Here is a 16769-nt window from a genome sequence, read left to right as displayed (position 1 = left end):
AAGATCTACAACTTGCCAGAACAACAGGGAGAATAGGAGGAAATTCAATACCAAAAGTTAATCAAGATCGGATAACATTTAAGGAAGATCTTTAAATTTCGTGACGACGTTAATCTCCTGACAGACCTGGAATGAATCTTGGGATAGGAAGAATGTACATAGTAAAAGTTCATGGATATAAAGCGAGAACGCTAAATAAGAAGAAAGAAATGTGTCTTGCCAAAGTGTAAATAGCCAATGAGAAGAATCGGAAGTTAGCTACCTGCGCCTTCCTCGCCTTCTCCTCCTTCCCTCCATCTCCTCAGACGCGTCCCTTCTTCGCCCGGCGAGCGGAGGCGCCACCTCATTGGCCAGCCTCGAGCGAGCGTCACCCGCCCTCCCGCCTCCCTCTCCCAGAAACCAGCTTCCCATTGGTCCAGCCGTGTCCCCCTCCCTTTCCGTCAAACTTAAAGAGTCCCGCCGCCAAAATCGCGGCAGCGGCAGCAGCTGATCGCTCGTGTCGCCCGGGACGCGTTCCTTCCCTCCGCGTGGAAGTTTGCCCCGTTTGGGGACCGCGAATGCCGCCGGCCGCTTTGGCTTGCTAGTTTCGCTTCCGCAGCCCAGCGCTTGCGCCATGGCCGAGAAGTTGCAGCCGCGCACTTTGCGGCTCTCGCCTCCCGGCTTGGGCTTCGCCGAGGGGCGCGGGGAGCGAGGGGCCGTCAGGATGTTGGGGGACATGGATGAAGAAGACGACGCCTTCCAGCTTCCGACGGGAGGGTGAGAATGCGGCGCCTCTCTGCGTGGGGGGAGAAGCGGGGTGTGCGGGTGTCTGGGGGTCCGCGTGAGGGGGCGGGGCTGTGTGAGGGGACCAGAGCTGTATGTGGGGCTGCGGCTGCATGTGGGGTTGGGGCAGCATGTGGGGCTGTGACAGCATGTGGGGCTGGGGTTGCATGTGGGCCTTGGGGCTGCATGTGGGGCTGGGGTGGGTGTGGGGCTGGGACTGTATGTGGGGCTGGGGTGGGTGGGTGCAGGCTTGCGAAGGGTGATTCCGAGCACATGCAGAGGGCTTTGTCTGCAATTACGTGCTGTTAGGCGTTGAGAGGGAGGCGAAGTTCAGCAGAGCTAGGCGTCTTTGAGCCAGCAAGGTTCCTTCTCTCTCTTTTCTTTCTTTCGCTCTCTCTCGGCCTCACAGCGTTGCTGGTGAGGATGAAATGGGCGGGGTTTCGTCCACCTAAGGATGAAATGGGAGGCGCTGGCTTGCATCCAACTAAGCTATGCGTTGGTTATGCCCGCACATTTCAGTGGACCTACTCTGAGCTGAAACTTCCCCATGAATGTACATAGGGTTGATTTGCATACAAATGCCTGTTGCCTGTGCTGTGGTGAAATATTTTCCCTTTTCCTAATTCTAGCTTTCTGAGAGAGAGTCACAAAGTGAGTTTCATCTCCAAGTGGGGGTCTGCACCCTGATCTCCCAGGTCACAATTTGGCATTCTAACTCCTGCCCTAAAGCGGGTGCCAGTAACAGGACTGAATGGAGGTGTTTTGTGGTCTTAGATTCCTTCTATAAAAGGGACCCTAAGAAAAATTTCTAGTGCCCTTTACACTGTGACAGTTTAGGTGTTCAAAATAAGGGTACTGCACTGTTGCTTTTGGCAACACTGGCAGTGAGCAAAGGTCAGAGTAACATATAGTCACCAAAATCTACAGTGGGAGTTGTAGTTCAGAAATTTATGGAGATCTACACATGCCCCCCCCCATATTCAAAATATAGTCCAGCCTCCCACAAGGTCTGAGGGACAGTGGACTGCCCCCCTACTTAAAGAGTTTGCTGCCCCCTGACCTATGTCTTCCCAGAATGTCACTCTCCCCAGAAGGAGAAGCCAAGCTCACAATCTCTGTTTCCCGTCGCTTCTTTTGGGAGCCCCTCTAACATGCATGTTGCCACTTGTAGTTTTTCTCTAGCTGTTTGGGGTGCTGTCAGGTATTTAAAATGGGCACTTCACCCCTTGGATATTTTTGCTTGCTGTTCAGTAGAGTATGGAGTTTGGGGCTAAGGCTGGAGATTTAATGTTTGAAGATACTTGGCCTTAGTATGTGTGTGTGTGTTTGTTTGTTTGTTTGTTTGTTTGTTTGTTTGTTTTAATCTGCAAGTTTCTAGCTCTCAGGAGTGCGGGGAACTGGGCTAAGATGTGTGGTAACTGGTAAGTTTCTGCTTCCAGAACAACCCTGAGATGAGATACTTCTGAATGTCTGTAGGGAAAACCACTTGTGTTCAGCCAGGTTTATTCCCTCTCCCCACCTTCCTGGCTGTGAATCTCCCTGTCTGGGGAAAGCGTAAACTGCAAGGGCAGGGCTTGTATCTTTGCAACACAATAGTACCTCGGGTTACGTATGCTTTAGGTTACAGACTCCACTAACCCAGAAATAGTACCTCAGATTGAGAACAGAAATCGTGCTCCAGTGGCGCGGTGGCAGCAGAAGGCCCCATTAGCTAAAGTGGTGCTTCAGGTTAAGAACAGTTTCAGGTTAAGAACGGACCTCTTCAACAAATTAAGTACTTAACCCGAGGTACCACTGTAATGGATACCTTTTAAATTTTTGTTTTGTTTACACTGTCTTCCGGACATCTGTTCCAAAACCAAAACATTCCAAAACCAAGGCGTACTTTCCTTTAGAAAGTAATGCAAAATGGATTAATCTGTTCCAGACAATTAAAAACAACCCCCAGAATAGCAATTTAGCTTGAAAATGACTATCTAATTAGACTATTGATCCATAAAATGAAAGCAATAGATCAGGCTGCTATCTGCTACCCAGTATTAAAAACTGGCAGTGATTTAACCATTGCCATTGGAGGGATGAGTGCACGGGGTGTGTGACGGAGAGCTCCAGTGGCTGGGCGTGGGGAGGGATGGAAAGGAAGGCAAAATTCATCTCTCTGAGGAGCCAGTTGGCTTCTCTCCCTCCCCCCATGCCAGCCTTTCTGGATCCCTGCCCCCACCCAACCCGTCACTTGGGTGTGTGCAGAACTCTTACTGCAGTAGTGGCACCAGCATCCTGTCACGGCAGTCACTTCTGGGCCTGGATCGGTGGCAGCAAAAGTGGAGAAGGTGGTCGCTACATCATCAACGACACCCTTTTCTGTTTCCAGATTTCACTGCCGGCACCAACTGAGGGAAGGCCGTGCCGAGCAGGCAGGGGGTGTCGCTGCCACCCTCTGGGTCCCTCTGCCACCACTGTCCTTGCAGCATCAGCCACCCCCTCCTCCGCTTTCGGGTGTTGCCAATGGCCAGCGCGGCCAGCGCTGAATAAGGGAAGCCAAGGTCAGGCAGCAAGCAAGGCAGGCAACGGAAGTGTGGCACTTAAAACAAAAGTGCACACCCCCCCAATGAAGTACGTTCAGATTCCAAAAAAAAGTTTGAAAACCTGAACACTCATTTCTGGGTTTGAAGCGTTCGGGTTCCAAGTAGTTCATGAACTAAGCTGTTCAAAAACCAAGGTACCACTTTACTAGGTTCTATAAAAGCTTGGGTGCAATAATTGGGCAACGGCCTTTTCAGTTTTAGGGACTTTGTAGTTTAGACAAAAAGCAAGTACTGTAAGAGATAATATGATAGAAGTTTATCAAATTAGGCATGGCATGAATAAAGTGGATAGGGAACAGTTTCTCTCCCTCTTGTGAACATCCGATGAAGCTGAATATTGGAAGACCTTCAGGAAAGGCAAAAGAAAGTACTTTCTCACACCATGCACAGTTAAACTACAGAACTCTCCTGCAGAAGGCAGGAATGGCCACCAACTTGGGTGACTTTAAAAGAGGATTAGAAAAATCCAGGGAGGAGAAGGCTAGCAATGTTTAGTCACCATGGCTGTGCTCACCCAGTTGGTGGCAGCAGGGCTTCTGAACAACTGTTGCTGGAAACCCCAGGAGGGGAGAGGCCTCTTATGCTTGGGTTCTGTTGGCTACTGTAAGAACAGAATGCTGGACTCGCTGGGCCTTTGGCCAGATCCTGCAGCTTTCCTTTTGTTCTTAAGAGAGGTTATAGAAACTTGATAGGAAAAAGAAGGGATTGTCTCCAACTAAGTTCTGCTTAGAGAAGACCCACAATGTGTCTACGTTTTTAGTTCCAGTTACAGATAGGCAGCCGTGTTGGTCTGCCATAGTCAAAACAAAAAAAATTCCTTCCAGTAGCACCTTATACCAAGAACTAACTTAGTTGGTCTTTAAGGTGCTACTGGAAGGAATTTTTTTTTGTTTTGACTACGTTTTTAGTTGTGTGCATTAATTTCTGACAACAGCTCTTCCAGGCTGGTTACCCCAAGAGAGACTGGGCAAAGCTCCCCTCGGCAAGCATTATGACCCAGTGGGGTGGCCAACATCCTAATCACTGACAGGATTCTAGTTTTTGAATCCATTACCCTCTGGTCTTTGGGGAAGGCTCCAACAATATCGCCAACCTGCAGTGAAACATGAGCATCTTTGTGCTTGCAGATACATGTCTTGTTTCCACCCGCTCGCCTCTCTCTGTGAATGAAGTGAATGGTTACTTTTCTCTCTGCCCAGGACCAGGCTGGCCTCTCTCTTTGGACAGGATCAGACAACTACAGAATCTGGAAATGTGCTCTTCCAATACATGTCACCCAAGCAGCCTAAAAAAGGACAACTAGCTACCGGTAAGTAAACTGTTCACAATGCCTAGGAACATAAGACGAGCCCGTGTGGACCATCTAGTCCAACCTTTGGTTCTGAAGCCCCACAGAATCAACTGGGTTGGTCAACTCCTGAGTAGTGCTGGGGAGAGACCCCTGACCTGGGGCCCCAGAAAGGTGCTGGTGGTCTGTATTCACCACACTGAGGTAGATGGACCCAGTGGTTTGACGCCATACAAGGCAACTTCCTGTTCTTAAATCATATTGTGAGAAGGGCATTATACGAAGTATGGGAGAGAAGTAAAAAATCATTAGCGACCAAAACACCATGGTGGCTGTCACCGATGGAATCTATGACAGTTCATAGGAAAAATATGAACAGTGATTGGTTAACATACAAGGATTTAGTAGAGGAAATAAGTAGCAACCCGAAAATAAAGGACCTAAGAGAACTGAAACAGAAGGAAGTAACCTGACTGGAATATTATCAACTAAAAGCCGCCAAACTATTTTTGAATTGGCAAAGAAAGGAGGAGAATATCAAAGAAATTACAGTAAAATGGGAGAGGGACCTGGGACATATGATCAAACAGAGTATTTGGAATGAATAATGGACTAAAAAATCATGGCTTGCTTCCTTATAAGGGAAAATCTTATGAAAATGTACTATAGATGGTACTTGACCCGCGTAAAACTAGCAAAAATAAATAAATCATATAATAACAAGTGCAGGAGATGCAAAGAACAGTTAGGAACATACTACCATATGTGGTGGTCCTGTCTAGAGATATAAAGATTTTGGAATATGATTTATGAAGAGATAAAGAGATTGATAAAAACTACATTTACCAAGAATCCGGAAGAATTTTTACTAGGAATGGTTTCAGATAATATTCCCAAAAACAAAATCAGGTTATTTATGTATGCAATGTTAGCAGCAAGGGTTATAGTGGCAAAACACTGGAAAGATAAAAATACACCCACTAAAGATGAATGGGTAGTCAAATTGTGCGAGTACTTGGAGCTCGTGAAGCTGACAGATGCAATAAGAGATAAACCTAAAAAGATGGTGAAAGAAGAATGGGAATGTTTAAATAATTATCTAGGGGATAAGGGTACATCAATAAAGACCTGGTTATGTTTAGAATGATACCACATAGGGAAATGTTCCCTGATACCAAGATGAGGGATTCTATGGAATGCAGATAGAGAGAATTGATAAGAATAATGATCTGTTGTGATCTTGACGGAAGCGTACTTTTACTTGACGAAAGCATTTTTTTTTTCCCTTCCCCATAATGGCTTATGTTCTATGCCATGTACTTTGATATTTTTTGTAGTTTTTTAGCTTTTTCCATTATTGTTATTAATAATTTTTCTTTTGTAATTTTGGTTGTTTATATTTATCTGCATTTGTTTAAAGCAAAATAAAAGTATTAAAAGAAAAAACAGCCAACTTCCTGTTTTCCATTAATCTGAGCAACTGGCTCAGACAAGGTCGCTAACTTGGCCTGATGTTTGCAAGCAATGTTCTGTTTGCAACAGAGCACTTACCCTTCTCATGTGCTGCTCCAGCTGCAGGTCTGTCTACCCAGAAGCATCCTCATGCAGCTGCAGCTGCTCCTGCGGCCGCTACTGCTCCTGTGCCCACTGCAGCAGTGCAGTCAGTCTTCTTCACTACAGTTGTTCATGCATATTTGTTGTGAGTACTACAGTAGAGGGGATGAGCTGCAGTGTGTTCTTGCTACCTAAGTCCTGTGCTCACATCTTTTGCAATCATCTCTCGATCTTGCCTGGCTTGTTCGGAAAGAGGTGCAGCTGAATAGTAATAATAATAATAATTTATTTTTATACCCTAGCCACTCTGGGCAGCTTCCAACCAAATATTAAAAACAGTACAGCATCAGACATTAAAAACTTCCCTAAACAGGACCACCTTCAGTTGTCTTTTAAAAGTAAAATAGTTGCTCATTGCCTTATTGCCTTGACATCTGCTGGGAGGGCGTTCCACAGGGCAGGTGCCACTACCAAGAAGGCCCTCTGCCTGGTTGCCTGTAACCTCACTTCTCACAGCGAGGAAACTGCAAGAAGGGCCTCGGGGCTGGACCTCAGTGTCTGGACTGGACAATGGAGGTGGAGCAACACTGGGGGGGGGTTAATTGGGCCTAATGGGGCACTGCCTCCCCAACCTCAGCCTGCCCCCACCTGCCTGTTGTTGTTGTTTTACTTCCAGCCAATCAGGCTGTGGATATCATTGACTCTGGCTCAATGTGCTGTTGATTTCCTTGCCTTATGCCATACCACTGAAAGCAGGTCCAGTAGGAAGACGCCCCCTCATTCTGCCCTCAGCTGGTCCCACCTGCCTGCCTTCTTACGTCCAACCGATCCTGAGGGCAGGACTGCCTTACAGCTTCCTCTTCCCCCTCAGTCTCCATACTGCCATGGTAGAACACAGCAAGAAGGAGGATAGGAATAGCCCTAGACTTAGCTGGCCCTACCTGTCATTGGCTCTGGTGCCACCTATAGTTGGGTTCCCTGCATTCACCCCAATGAGGCACCAGCCAACACTGAACTGAACTGAGGGTAGAGACCTCATGGGATGGGGAGCTTGTGGGCTGATAAAATGTTGCTGGGCTGCTACTGCTCACCCCCCACATCACCCCTCACTGTTGGCCAGATGGCCTGGGCTGATGGGAGTCAAACAACCCCTGGGAAGTCTTTGTAAAGCGCTGCTTAATATAACCCATGGGGTTGGCATGGTGGCAACAATTGTGGGAAGCTAAGAGGTGTTCTCTTCTCATTCCAGTACCAATGGGAAATATGTGAAACATGGCAAGTATGGAGCAGCTGTAGTGGGCAGCAGTGCAACCAAGGAGGTAAGAGGAGGAGGTGTGATGTCTTGAAGCCTGGCTTTCTGCCAACCTACTGTCCTCCAGATTTTTTGGGCTACAGCTGTTGTTGTTCCTAAACATCTGGAGCAATCCGGGTTGATGTAGGTTGGGCTAAGGAAATGCTTCTCTTTGAATCCTGGTTTCCTGATGATGTCTTACTCTGGAAAAAACAAAGGTGCTGTTTTGGCTCCTGTCGCTTTCTGCCCAATCAGCTCACAAGGGTTATAGCTCCCATTTTTCTTATTCTGACCTCACTTCTCTACAAAAAGTATTCTCAGCAGGGAAGGGGCTGTCGCTCAGTAACACAGCATCCACTTTGTAGACAGAAGCTCCCAAATCCAATCGCTAGCTCCTCTGGGTAGGGCTGGGGACACTGCTGCCGGTCAGAGTATGCAGTCCTGAGCTAGAGAGACCAGTGGTTTGATTCAGTCCAAGGCAGCTCCCTGTGCTGTTATTTAACTAGAACCATGTGGACTAGCATCTCGACAAAAGAAGGGCCGAGGGGGTATTGTGTGCGGAGTGGATAGAGGGAGGTGAGACGGTAACTTTGTCGTGGCTTGAAAAATCAATAAACGTTCCCAACACACTCTAAAAAGGAAGGGGGTTTCAGCAGCTTATGTTGGATAAGGGATTCAGTTTTTCCAGCCTCTGTCCTTTTCAGCCCAGTCAGCCAGCTCTTCAGTGGTTTGTTCTACCCCACTTTGCTATGAAAGGATTCACTGGTGTTTTACAATCAGCAGATAAAATATGTCAGGAAACATGTGTGTTTATTCCAGTAAGACTCTGGTATGATTGCCTTGTCCCACTCTGCTGTTGCAGGTGAGGGTGGTGGGGACAGGATAAAACACTGGGCTGTCATTCTCGTTTAGCTAATTGGGCAGAAAAGGACAGATCTCACCCCTTGGTTTCTCCAGGTGTAGGGATCCTTTGGTCCTCCAGATCTCGCTGAACGACAGCTCCCATCACCCCTCTCCACTGGCCATGCTGGCAAGAGCCAATGGGTGTTGAAGCTCAGCACCAAAGGCTCCCCACGCCCGCTCCATTGTAACGAAGGCACTCCACATGTAACTAAGCCAGGCACCTGCAACCAAAGCAATTCCTACGATGAACACCTCTGATGTATTTGTATGTTAATGTGTCATTTGGCTGTTGGGGTGCTGTGGAAATGCTACCTGGTATAAGAAGAGCTCCCGGTGCTTTTGAAAACAGCCAGCCCCGTAGTTTCTGATTCCTGACTTTTGCTCTTGTTTTCTTCTGTCCTTCCGTCTCCTGTGGAATCCAGTACAAAGTGCTTCTTTATATCAGCCAGCTGCAGCAGATTGCGACCGCCAGCATCCATGCTTGCTTTGTATTCACGGTAAGCTTTGGTGTTAAGACCTGCAAGGACCATGGCATAGGCTGAAGCTAAGCAGAATTCTTTGGTGGTTTGAAATGCACATTGCTTATGAGGTCTCAGCTATGGTCAATTAATTTCAGTGGGTCTGCTTTGAGTAGAGCTAATGCTTGTTGCAACCCATTAGATTTGAGTAGTGTTAGAACCAAGGGGCCTCTCAATGGTTAAAACTCTTACCTAGAGGTAACAAAGTAAAGTAGATGACATTCTGCCCTCTGTCCTACTGTAGCTTACATCCCTTGGGGTAGCCCTCCACCCCGAAATCCTATAGCATTTTCCCATTTCTAAACATGACACACTTAATATGTGTTGATGTTTGTGTGTGTGTGCTCAGTTGACTCACTGAAATTAATGCACCAAAGTTAATCATGTCCATCAATTTTCATGGGTCTGCTCTGAGTAGGGCTAACATTGGGACACAACCCAAAGTCTTTAGCAAGACCCATCAGGAAGAAAGTTGTTTTGAGCAGATGCTGTCTGCTGCTCAGAATTCCACTTTCTCCTTTCTCTTTCTGCAGGTGCATCCCAACAACTACTGCACATTTTATGATGATCAGAGGCAGATTTGGTCCATCATGTTTGAATCAGAAATGGCGGCTGTGGACTTCAGCAAACAGGTGCCAGAGACGTGCATTGCATTGTGGGGTTGGGGGTGGCTGTCCTGCAGACACTGAACTAGTGTTTGTGGGAGGTCAGCTCTCTTGCCTCAGTCACCAGATGCGCTGGGTCAGATTCCATAGGTGCAGATGACAATGCAGGCTAATAACACAAAGGGCTTGGTTCTTCTTCTTCACAGCTGTGCATTGCCAAGTATAACAGCATCCGTTCTCCTGACACAGTGTTGTATCAGGATCTTGTTCTTGGAGACGGCCAAGGTGTGGAGACTGGAGATGCCGTGGAGATCACTTTTATAGGCTGGCTGTTCCAGAACGGTAGTCTTGGGCAGGTGAGAGCTGGCAGAGGGGGTGGGGATGATGGGGGTTGAAGTCTCTAGCAGCACTGCATGGCCACAGCTTTCCCACTCCTTGTTTATAGATTGCATACAGCCCTTTTCTCCCACAACCCCATCCTTTTGCCTTTCAATAACATTGCAAGGAAATGAAAGAGGAGAGGGACTTGCTGAGGCTCACCCAGCTTGCTTCACAGCTCAATGTGCATTTCAACCTGACCTTTGCTCACTGAGGCTTTATTGAGCTCTAGCCAGATTGTTTCTATAGAAAAAAGGCTTTTTCATGGTGTTTGCATTGGTTGCTCTCCAGAGGTGGGGCCTTGCCCAGCCTTGCCGCCCTTTCTCAACTGGGGATGCCAGGGAGGGAACCCAAGACCTTCTTCCTGGGAAGCACATGCTGTTAGGCCCTGAGCTACACCAGTCTGCAAGGTGTAGATCCTATTTCTCAACCTCATTTTACCCAATCTGCAACATGGGAGGCACCACTAGGTAGGGGATTCAACATAGAAAGCTGCCTTGCACTGCATCAGGCCACTGGTCTAGGTTGGCATCGCCCACATTGACTGGCAGTAGCTCTCCAGGCTTTCAAGCAAAATCCTTTCCCTGACCTTACTTTGAGATGCAGGATTGAACCTGGAACCCTCTGCCTGCAAAACAGGTGCTGTGTCCCTGAGCTGTGCCCCGTCCTTCGATACTCATTGCTGTTGGCTCAGCAGTGGGAGTAGCGGTACGTGAACCTATTACCTTCCGCATTAAAAGTAATTTCACTCCATCAACCTTCCACTTTTGGAACAGGTTTTTGACTCAAATGTAAATAAAGAGAAGTTGCTCCGGCTGAAGCTAGGCTCTGGCAAAGTCATCAAGGTAAGATGGCGCTATCTTCCCACCGCAGTGCAAGGATTTTTTCTTCCACTTCCACATCTAAGCAGAGTTCAGCAGCCCGGGCTATGTGGAAGGCTGAATTGCAGTGATGTTTTTTGAGCTCAAACCCTGATCAAATGGCTTCCTCAAGAACCGCAGGCAGGTAGCTGTCCCAGCTTGTCTACGTCTGCCAGGATCTGCTGGAGTGGGAGGCCCAAACAGGATCCCTCGATTCCTGCAAAATTCCTGATCCTGCCCTACTGGTCAGTCAGGTTGCCCTTTCTTTACAGGAGGGGTGGGGAACCTCAGGCCCAGCAGGGACTGAAACTGGCCCTCAGGATTCACCCCAGGCCATGCCCCTCGTTAAGCCTGCTCAGTGGCCTGGACCAAAACAGTCCTGGACCTCCAGTGCTACCTTTTGCTGTCCTGCATGAGAGACAGAGGGGGGAGTGTGAGTGGGTGTCTAAAGTAGCCTATTGTACAAAGGTAAAAATTACATTTCTTGCCCCTCCCACTTTCCCCTCTAGCCCCACCCACTCCTGGCATGCTCCTCCCCACCAAGAAGCTTGCCCCGGAGGGAATGGTTTTCATCCCTGCTTAAAGCTACTTTCCTCAATACTGCAAGAGAACTGTCAGTATTCCTGTGCCCTGCTCTCGACCAGCCTTTACCAACCTGACAAACATACACACAGATCCTGTGGACTCCAACTCCCATCATCCCCAGCCAGCACCTGCTGATTGGAGTTGGAGTCCAAGGTATCTGGACGACATCAGGTTGGCGAAGGCTGTGTGGTTCTGGTCCTTAGCTAAGGCGGTCACCCAAACTTGTTTTCTGCTTGGTTCCCCGTTTCTGCAACTTGAAGGGCTGGGAAGATGGGATGATTGGCATGAAGAGAGGAGGCAGGCGGTTCCTCCTTGTCCCGCCAGCATTGGCTTACGGGCCTTTGGCAGAAGCTGAACGCATTCCTCCGGACTCAACCCTGGCCTTTGAGGTGGAAGTCAAACGGGTGAGTGTGTCTTCCTCCCAACGTGTTAGCGACCAAGAGAACCTCAGAAGGTTGTTGGGTGGTCGGTCTACGGTCTGGATAAAGTTCTACAAATGGAGACAGTGGTTGCCTTGACCAGACTCCATGATGCCTCTTTTTTGCTCCCTTAGGTGAGGTTTGCAAAGGGCGCTGGCTCCGCTGGACAAAGCCTGGGCCCCAGGGACTCCCTCACACCTTCACCAGCGCCACAATCAGAAAGCCCCGCTACAGACCCAGCATGGCTGACGACTCCTACTCCAGCTCCAAAGCCAGGGTGAGAAATAAAGTGAGGGTGCCCTTAGCTTTTAAGCCTTCCATTCTCCCAGTTGTCACATGCTAACTCTGCATAACCTCAGCTGCATAACTCAGACCCCATCTGCACTGTACCACCTTGGGATCTACGGTGTACAAATTCAATAAAACACAAGAAATAATACGTTCCAAATAGTGCCATGCCAATTTCAACAGCCGTGGCTTCCTCCAAAGAATCCTGAGGGCCACCTTGTCTCATAGACAACTTGGCAGGGGCCACATTCCAGGGCTGGGCTGGGCTGGGCTGGGGCTCCAGTGGACAGAGCAACAGATGCTGCTCCTGCCTTTTGTACAGCCAGAAAATACACCATGTGGGGCTTCTTTCTGCACACACCTGTCCAGGGAAGCAAGGTGCACTGTCACAGTTCAGGAACACATTCCAGCCAGGCTAAAGCTCCCTTCGGGAGGTCATGAGGTGGGATTGGGGAGGGGCTTGGCCGAGGCAGAGTCCCAAAGGCCAGTTGAGTATCCTACCCCTTAATAGACTCTTCCTACTATGCTCAGGTTTGTTAACTCCCTTCCTTCCATACTGCAGGGAGCCAGCTGTGCGTGCCAAATCAAGCTCTATTAGCAAACAGCTATCGGTAAGTCCCCATTGGAGCCAAATCTTCCTATTGATTGTACAGTTCCTGTTGAATGTGACCAAAGCAATGAGAAGTAACTTGGTCTTCCCATAGAGAGTGGGATCCTTATTGGTGAGCATTTTTTGAGAAACTCAAAAGCTCCCACATAATAAAGGTATTTTATTTTTCGGTCTATAAGACGCCCCGTATTTTTTGACATTATTTTTAAGAGAAAAAGCCTAGTCTTATACATGGACAAATACGGTGTGTCACAGGAAAAGCATATAATCTGTAACAGCGAGTAATTAACATTTGATATTGTGCTTGCATAGACTTCTGAGATGGGTTTCTAAGTGGTTTTTAACAAAATATATGCAGTTTTAAAGTTCTTTCATTAATAGATTTAGAGTGAAAATGTAGCAAGGAAATGGTGTGTTTATGAGGACCCCCCCCCCTTTCTCTTTCCCTGGACAGAATCCTGATGTAACAAAAGTGAAACTCATTTCCCGTATGGCGAAGATGGGTCAACCTATGCTACCTGTCCACTCCAGCACATTTGCACCCCAGCAAGACTCAGCTGACAAGGAGGTAGAGGTGTGTTAGCTTTAATTCTCAGGTTTTTTTCAGTGGGGTTTGTGTGTGTTGGCTGTTGCTGAAATTCAGGTAGGTTGGCAGGATGACTGTTGAGGAACATAGCAAGCTGCCTTATACCGAGTGAGACTGCTCATCCACCTAGCTCCCTACTGTCAGCACTGACTGGCAGTGAAGGAGGGCAGGGCCCTTTTTTTAGCTAATTACAAACCTACCTGGTTCTCCAGGGTTTCAGACAGGGGGCATTCCCTGCTACCAGGTATCAAACCTGGGGCCCTTTGCATGAAACTGAGGGTCTTGCCCTCCCTAGATCTAGTAGTCACCCCAAACTGGTTTTGGGTCTGAATCTTAATTTGAGGGAAAGCCTTGTAAGGATCATCAATCATTTTACTTGTATGTCGCCTTTCCCAAGTTAAAACAATGCTCAAAGTGGCTTACAACGTATTAAAAAAACCCCCATAGCTACAAATGTTCTGGCATGCCTCTCTCTCGTTAATGTGGGATTTGAAGCCTCCAGGGTCCCTTTCCACTTCCCAGGAGGGTTAATTGTGCATTGTCTTCTTCAGGAGCCGCATGCCATTCAAGAATTTTCAACCTTCTGTCCGAACGACTACCGTCCAATGGCCCCTCCTTACTGGGCAATGCAAGGTAAAAAGTGTGTTCCCTTGTTGTGCCTTGGTGATGGTCACCAACTTGGGTGGCTTCAAAAGAGGGTTAGGCAAGTTCATGGAGGAGAGGGCTGTCAGTGGCTGGAAACCGCAGGAGGGGAGAGGGCTCTTGCGCTCAGGTGCTGTTTGCAGCCTTCCCATGGGGGCACCAGCATCTTAAAAAGCAGAGACATCACCTTACCAACAAAGGTCTGTATAGTTAAAGCCATGGTTTTCCCAGTAGTGATGTATGGAAGTGATAGCAGAACCATCAAGAAGGCTGATCGCCGAAGAATTGATGCTTTTGAATTTTGGTGCTGGAGGAGACTCTTGAGAGTCCCATGGACTGCAAGAAGATCAAACGTATTCATTCTTAAGGAAATCAGCTCTGAGTGCTCACTGGAAGGACAGATCGTGAAGTTGAGGCTCCAGTACTTTGGCCACCTCATGAGAAGAGAAGACTCCCTGGAAAAGACCCTGATGTTGGGAAAGATGGAGGGCACAAGGAGAAGGGGACGACAGAGGACGAGATGGTTGGACAGTGTTCTCGAAGCTGCAAACATGAGCCTGACCAAACTGCAGGAGGCGGTGGAATACAGGAGTGCCTGGCGTGCTCTGGTCCATGGGGTCATGAAGAGTCGGACATGACTAAACGACTAAACAACAACAACATGGGGGCACCTGGTTGGCCACTGTGAGAAGAGGGTGCCAGACTAGATGGGCCACTGGCCTGATCTGGCAGGGTTCTTCTTGAATGCAGTGGCTCTACTCAGTAGAATTTAGTTGGACACAACCCAGAAGCCAGCATGATGATTGTGCATGGAAAGCGGAGGAAATCTGGATGTGTGGGGATGGGGGGAGCAGTGTCCTTCATTTGCTGTAGATCAGCTTGAGCAGAGTCTGCATCTGTCACTGGCATTGTGTTTAGATGCTTGAATTGATCTGTTTGTGTGCTGACTCCTCTGGGCTCCTTTGGGTGGAAATAGTGACAAACATGTTGATGTTAATGATGATGATGATGGGCTGCTTGTATTGAGATAGGCAACGCTGATGCCTCTGCTTTCTTCCTAGCTCCTCATCCAGCTGTCTTGGGGCTCCAGGCACCTGGTGCCCCTCAGCCACACCCACCCCTTCCAAGAACCCCTCAAAACTGTCAGGTAAGGAGTCCTTTGTAGGCAAGGAAATGTTCTTTCATATGCTGAGGGTGCAGCATAACCATGTAGCCTTATTGGAGTTCACCGATTTGGTCTGCATTGCTCTGGGACAGGAGGAAGGAAGTCAAAATGACACCAAGATTGGTTCAAAGAAAGAGTTTATTCTGCTCTCCAGATAGCAGAAGGCACTTGCGTGATTAGTCCCCAGCAAGTCCAAAGAAATGACAAGTTTCATGCAGTATATATATCCTCCAGGCACCCTCTCCCTCCTTCCAACCACATCAGCCTATGTATGCAGGTTGACATCACATATGTTCCTGCTCTGGTACTCTCAACCATAAAAGGATCTTCCTTCCTGTACTTCTGACCATAAAAGGGATCTTCCTCTTCCTACTCTTATCTGGGAAGAGGTAATCATCTCTGGGAACACACTCTGGCGTTTGTTCCCAGACCCGGGTTTGTGTGTCAGAGTGTGTCCAGGACGTAAGATAAAGCACAGACGTGTATTGTCTCTGTTGTGTTCTACTACTCGTACAGTGAAGGCCATAGCTGCCGTCACAACTGATAAAGGAGAGGGCTCTGAGCACTTGTCTATACAGCCGGGCTTTTGTTTATGCATTGAGCTCAGAGCTCAAGTTAATGGATTTTAGCTAAGGAAAAATAGGGATTTTGGTGCAGTTTCAAACTGCCTGCACAGTCGGTTTTGGGTTTTGGAAACCCATTCCTTCAACCATGAAGGTAATAGCCCTTCGGTGCAAATCCCAAAAGTGCTAGATTAAGACCTAGCAGCATTCATAGCCTTGGGTTGGAGAGAATCAGTTTGTTACCTCGGCAGTGCTCGGTAGTTTCCACCAAATCCAGCGGGGATCTTCTATATATTGGATGATCTTTAGAAGAATGTAAGAAGAACCTCTGCTGGAGAAGAATGTAAAAAGAACCTCAGGCCAATGGCCTATCTCGCCCAGCATCCTGTTCAGATGGGGGCACCTGTTCTCAGTGGCTACCTGGATGCCCCAGTGCAAAGTGCACAATCAGTGCCTGCGTGCAATAGCTCTTTCCCCTCCCCCAGTTTCCAGCAACTGGCATTCAGAAGCATTCCTTCTTCCTTGAGGCCAGTAGCCATCAATAGGTGCCTCCCCCATGGATTTGCCCAATCCTCTTTTAAAGCTGTCCAAATGGTTGTCCATCATTGCCTTTTGCAGGAGAGGATCCCTTGCAGTCCTTGGCCTTTGGGTCATCTAGCCCTTGAGAGCAGGCTTAAGCAATCCTGCTGTTTTAATGGGGGACCTTTTTGCCTTCTGTTTGGTCAGTGTGACAAGTCACCTGACTCTCCTTTCCCTCCCCCACCTGTGTTCTCAGCCTTATGCAGGGATGCCATATGCTTACCCACAAGTGAGTGCCGCAGTTTCCCAGCTCCAGCCTGTTGGGTTGTGCCCAGCTCCTTTCCAAGGTATGTTCAAACTCTGCACTAGGTAGCTTTGGGAGCTGCTTCCAAACATTAACTTTTTTAAAAAAGCAAAACCCTTTATTAACATTGTTGACTACCCAAAGGTCTGGTAGCAGGCTTGCCATATATGAAGAAAGCAAACAGAAAATAATAAGAGAAAGAAATGGTGACACACCAGTATTAATTAAGACACCCATATTTCCCAAACTGGTACGGATAGTGAATGTTGAGCATCTACATCTGTAGCTCAGGAAATGAAATCCTACCTGTTGAGCATTAACTCAGTGAAAGTTAGAAATTCCCC

The 16769-nt window shown here is 48.0% G+C and overlaps 2 protein-coding genes across 3 annotated transcripts in view; both read left to right on the top strand.

Annotated features, from left to right (window-relative positions):
• LOC310837129 (FK506-binding protein 15-like) overlaps positions 1 to 16769 on the top strand; it is a gene marked incomplete at its 3' end in the record, with an annotated part of 74880 nt that overhangs the window by 21932 nt on the left and 36179 nt on the right. Inside the window, exons 6-15 of the mRNA XM_083723197.1 lie at positions 9435 to 9533; positions 9713 to 9862; positions 10661 to 10729; positions 11590 to 11733; positions 11883 to 12025; positions 12599 to 12647; positions 13101 to 13220; positions 13784 to 13865; positions 14936 to 15021; positions 16378 to 16468. Of these exons, the coding sequence (XP_083579323.1) occupies positions 9435 to 9533; positions 9713 to 9862; positions 10661 to 10729; positions 11590 to 11733; positions 11883 to 12025; positions 12599 to 12647; positions 13101 to 13220; positions 13784 to 13865; positions 14936 to 15021; positions 16378 to 16468 (1033 nt within the window). The remainder of the gene's footprint in view (positions 1 to 9434; positions 9534 to 9712; positions 9863 to 10660; positions 10730 to 11589; positions 11734 to 11882; positions 12026 to 12598; positions 12648 to 13100; positions 13221 to 13783; positions 13866 to 14935; positions 15022 to 16377; positions 16469 to 16769) is intronic.
• LOC310836336 (FK506-binding protein 15-like) lies at positions 477 to 7490 on the top strand. Of its 2 annotated transcripts, none has more exons than XM_083721469.1 (3): positions 477 to 756; positions 4547 to 4656; positions 7439 to 7490. In XM_083721469.1, the coding sequence occupies exons 1-3, from the start codon at positions 614 to 616 to the stop codon at positions 7456 to 7458; spliced, it is 273 nt and encodes a 90-aa protein (XP_083577595.1). In that variant the 5' UTR covers positions 477 to 613; the 3' UTR covers positions 7459 to 7490. The 2 variants fall into 2 exon arrangements, with proteins under 2 accessions (XP_083577595.1, XP_083577594.1); XM_083721468.1 differs by lacking the exon at positions 7439 to 7490 and adding an exon at positions 6208 to 6446.

The sequence above is a fragment of the Podarcis gaigeae genome, assembly GCF_964106915.1.
Source record: "Podarcis gaigeae genome assembly, chromosome: Z".
NCBI lineage: Eukaryota > Metazoa > Chordata > Lepidosauria > Squamata > Lacertidae > Podarcis > Podarcis gaigeae.
This window is presented reverse-complemented; position numbering and strand designations above follow the sequence as displayed.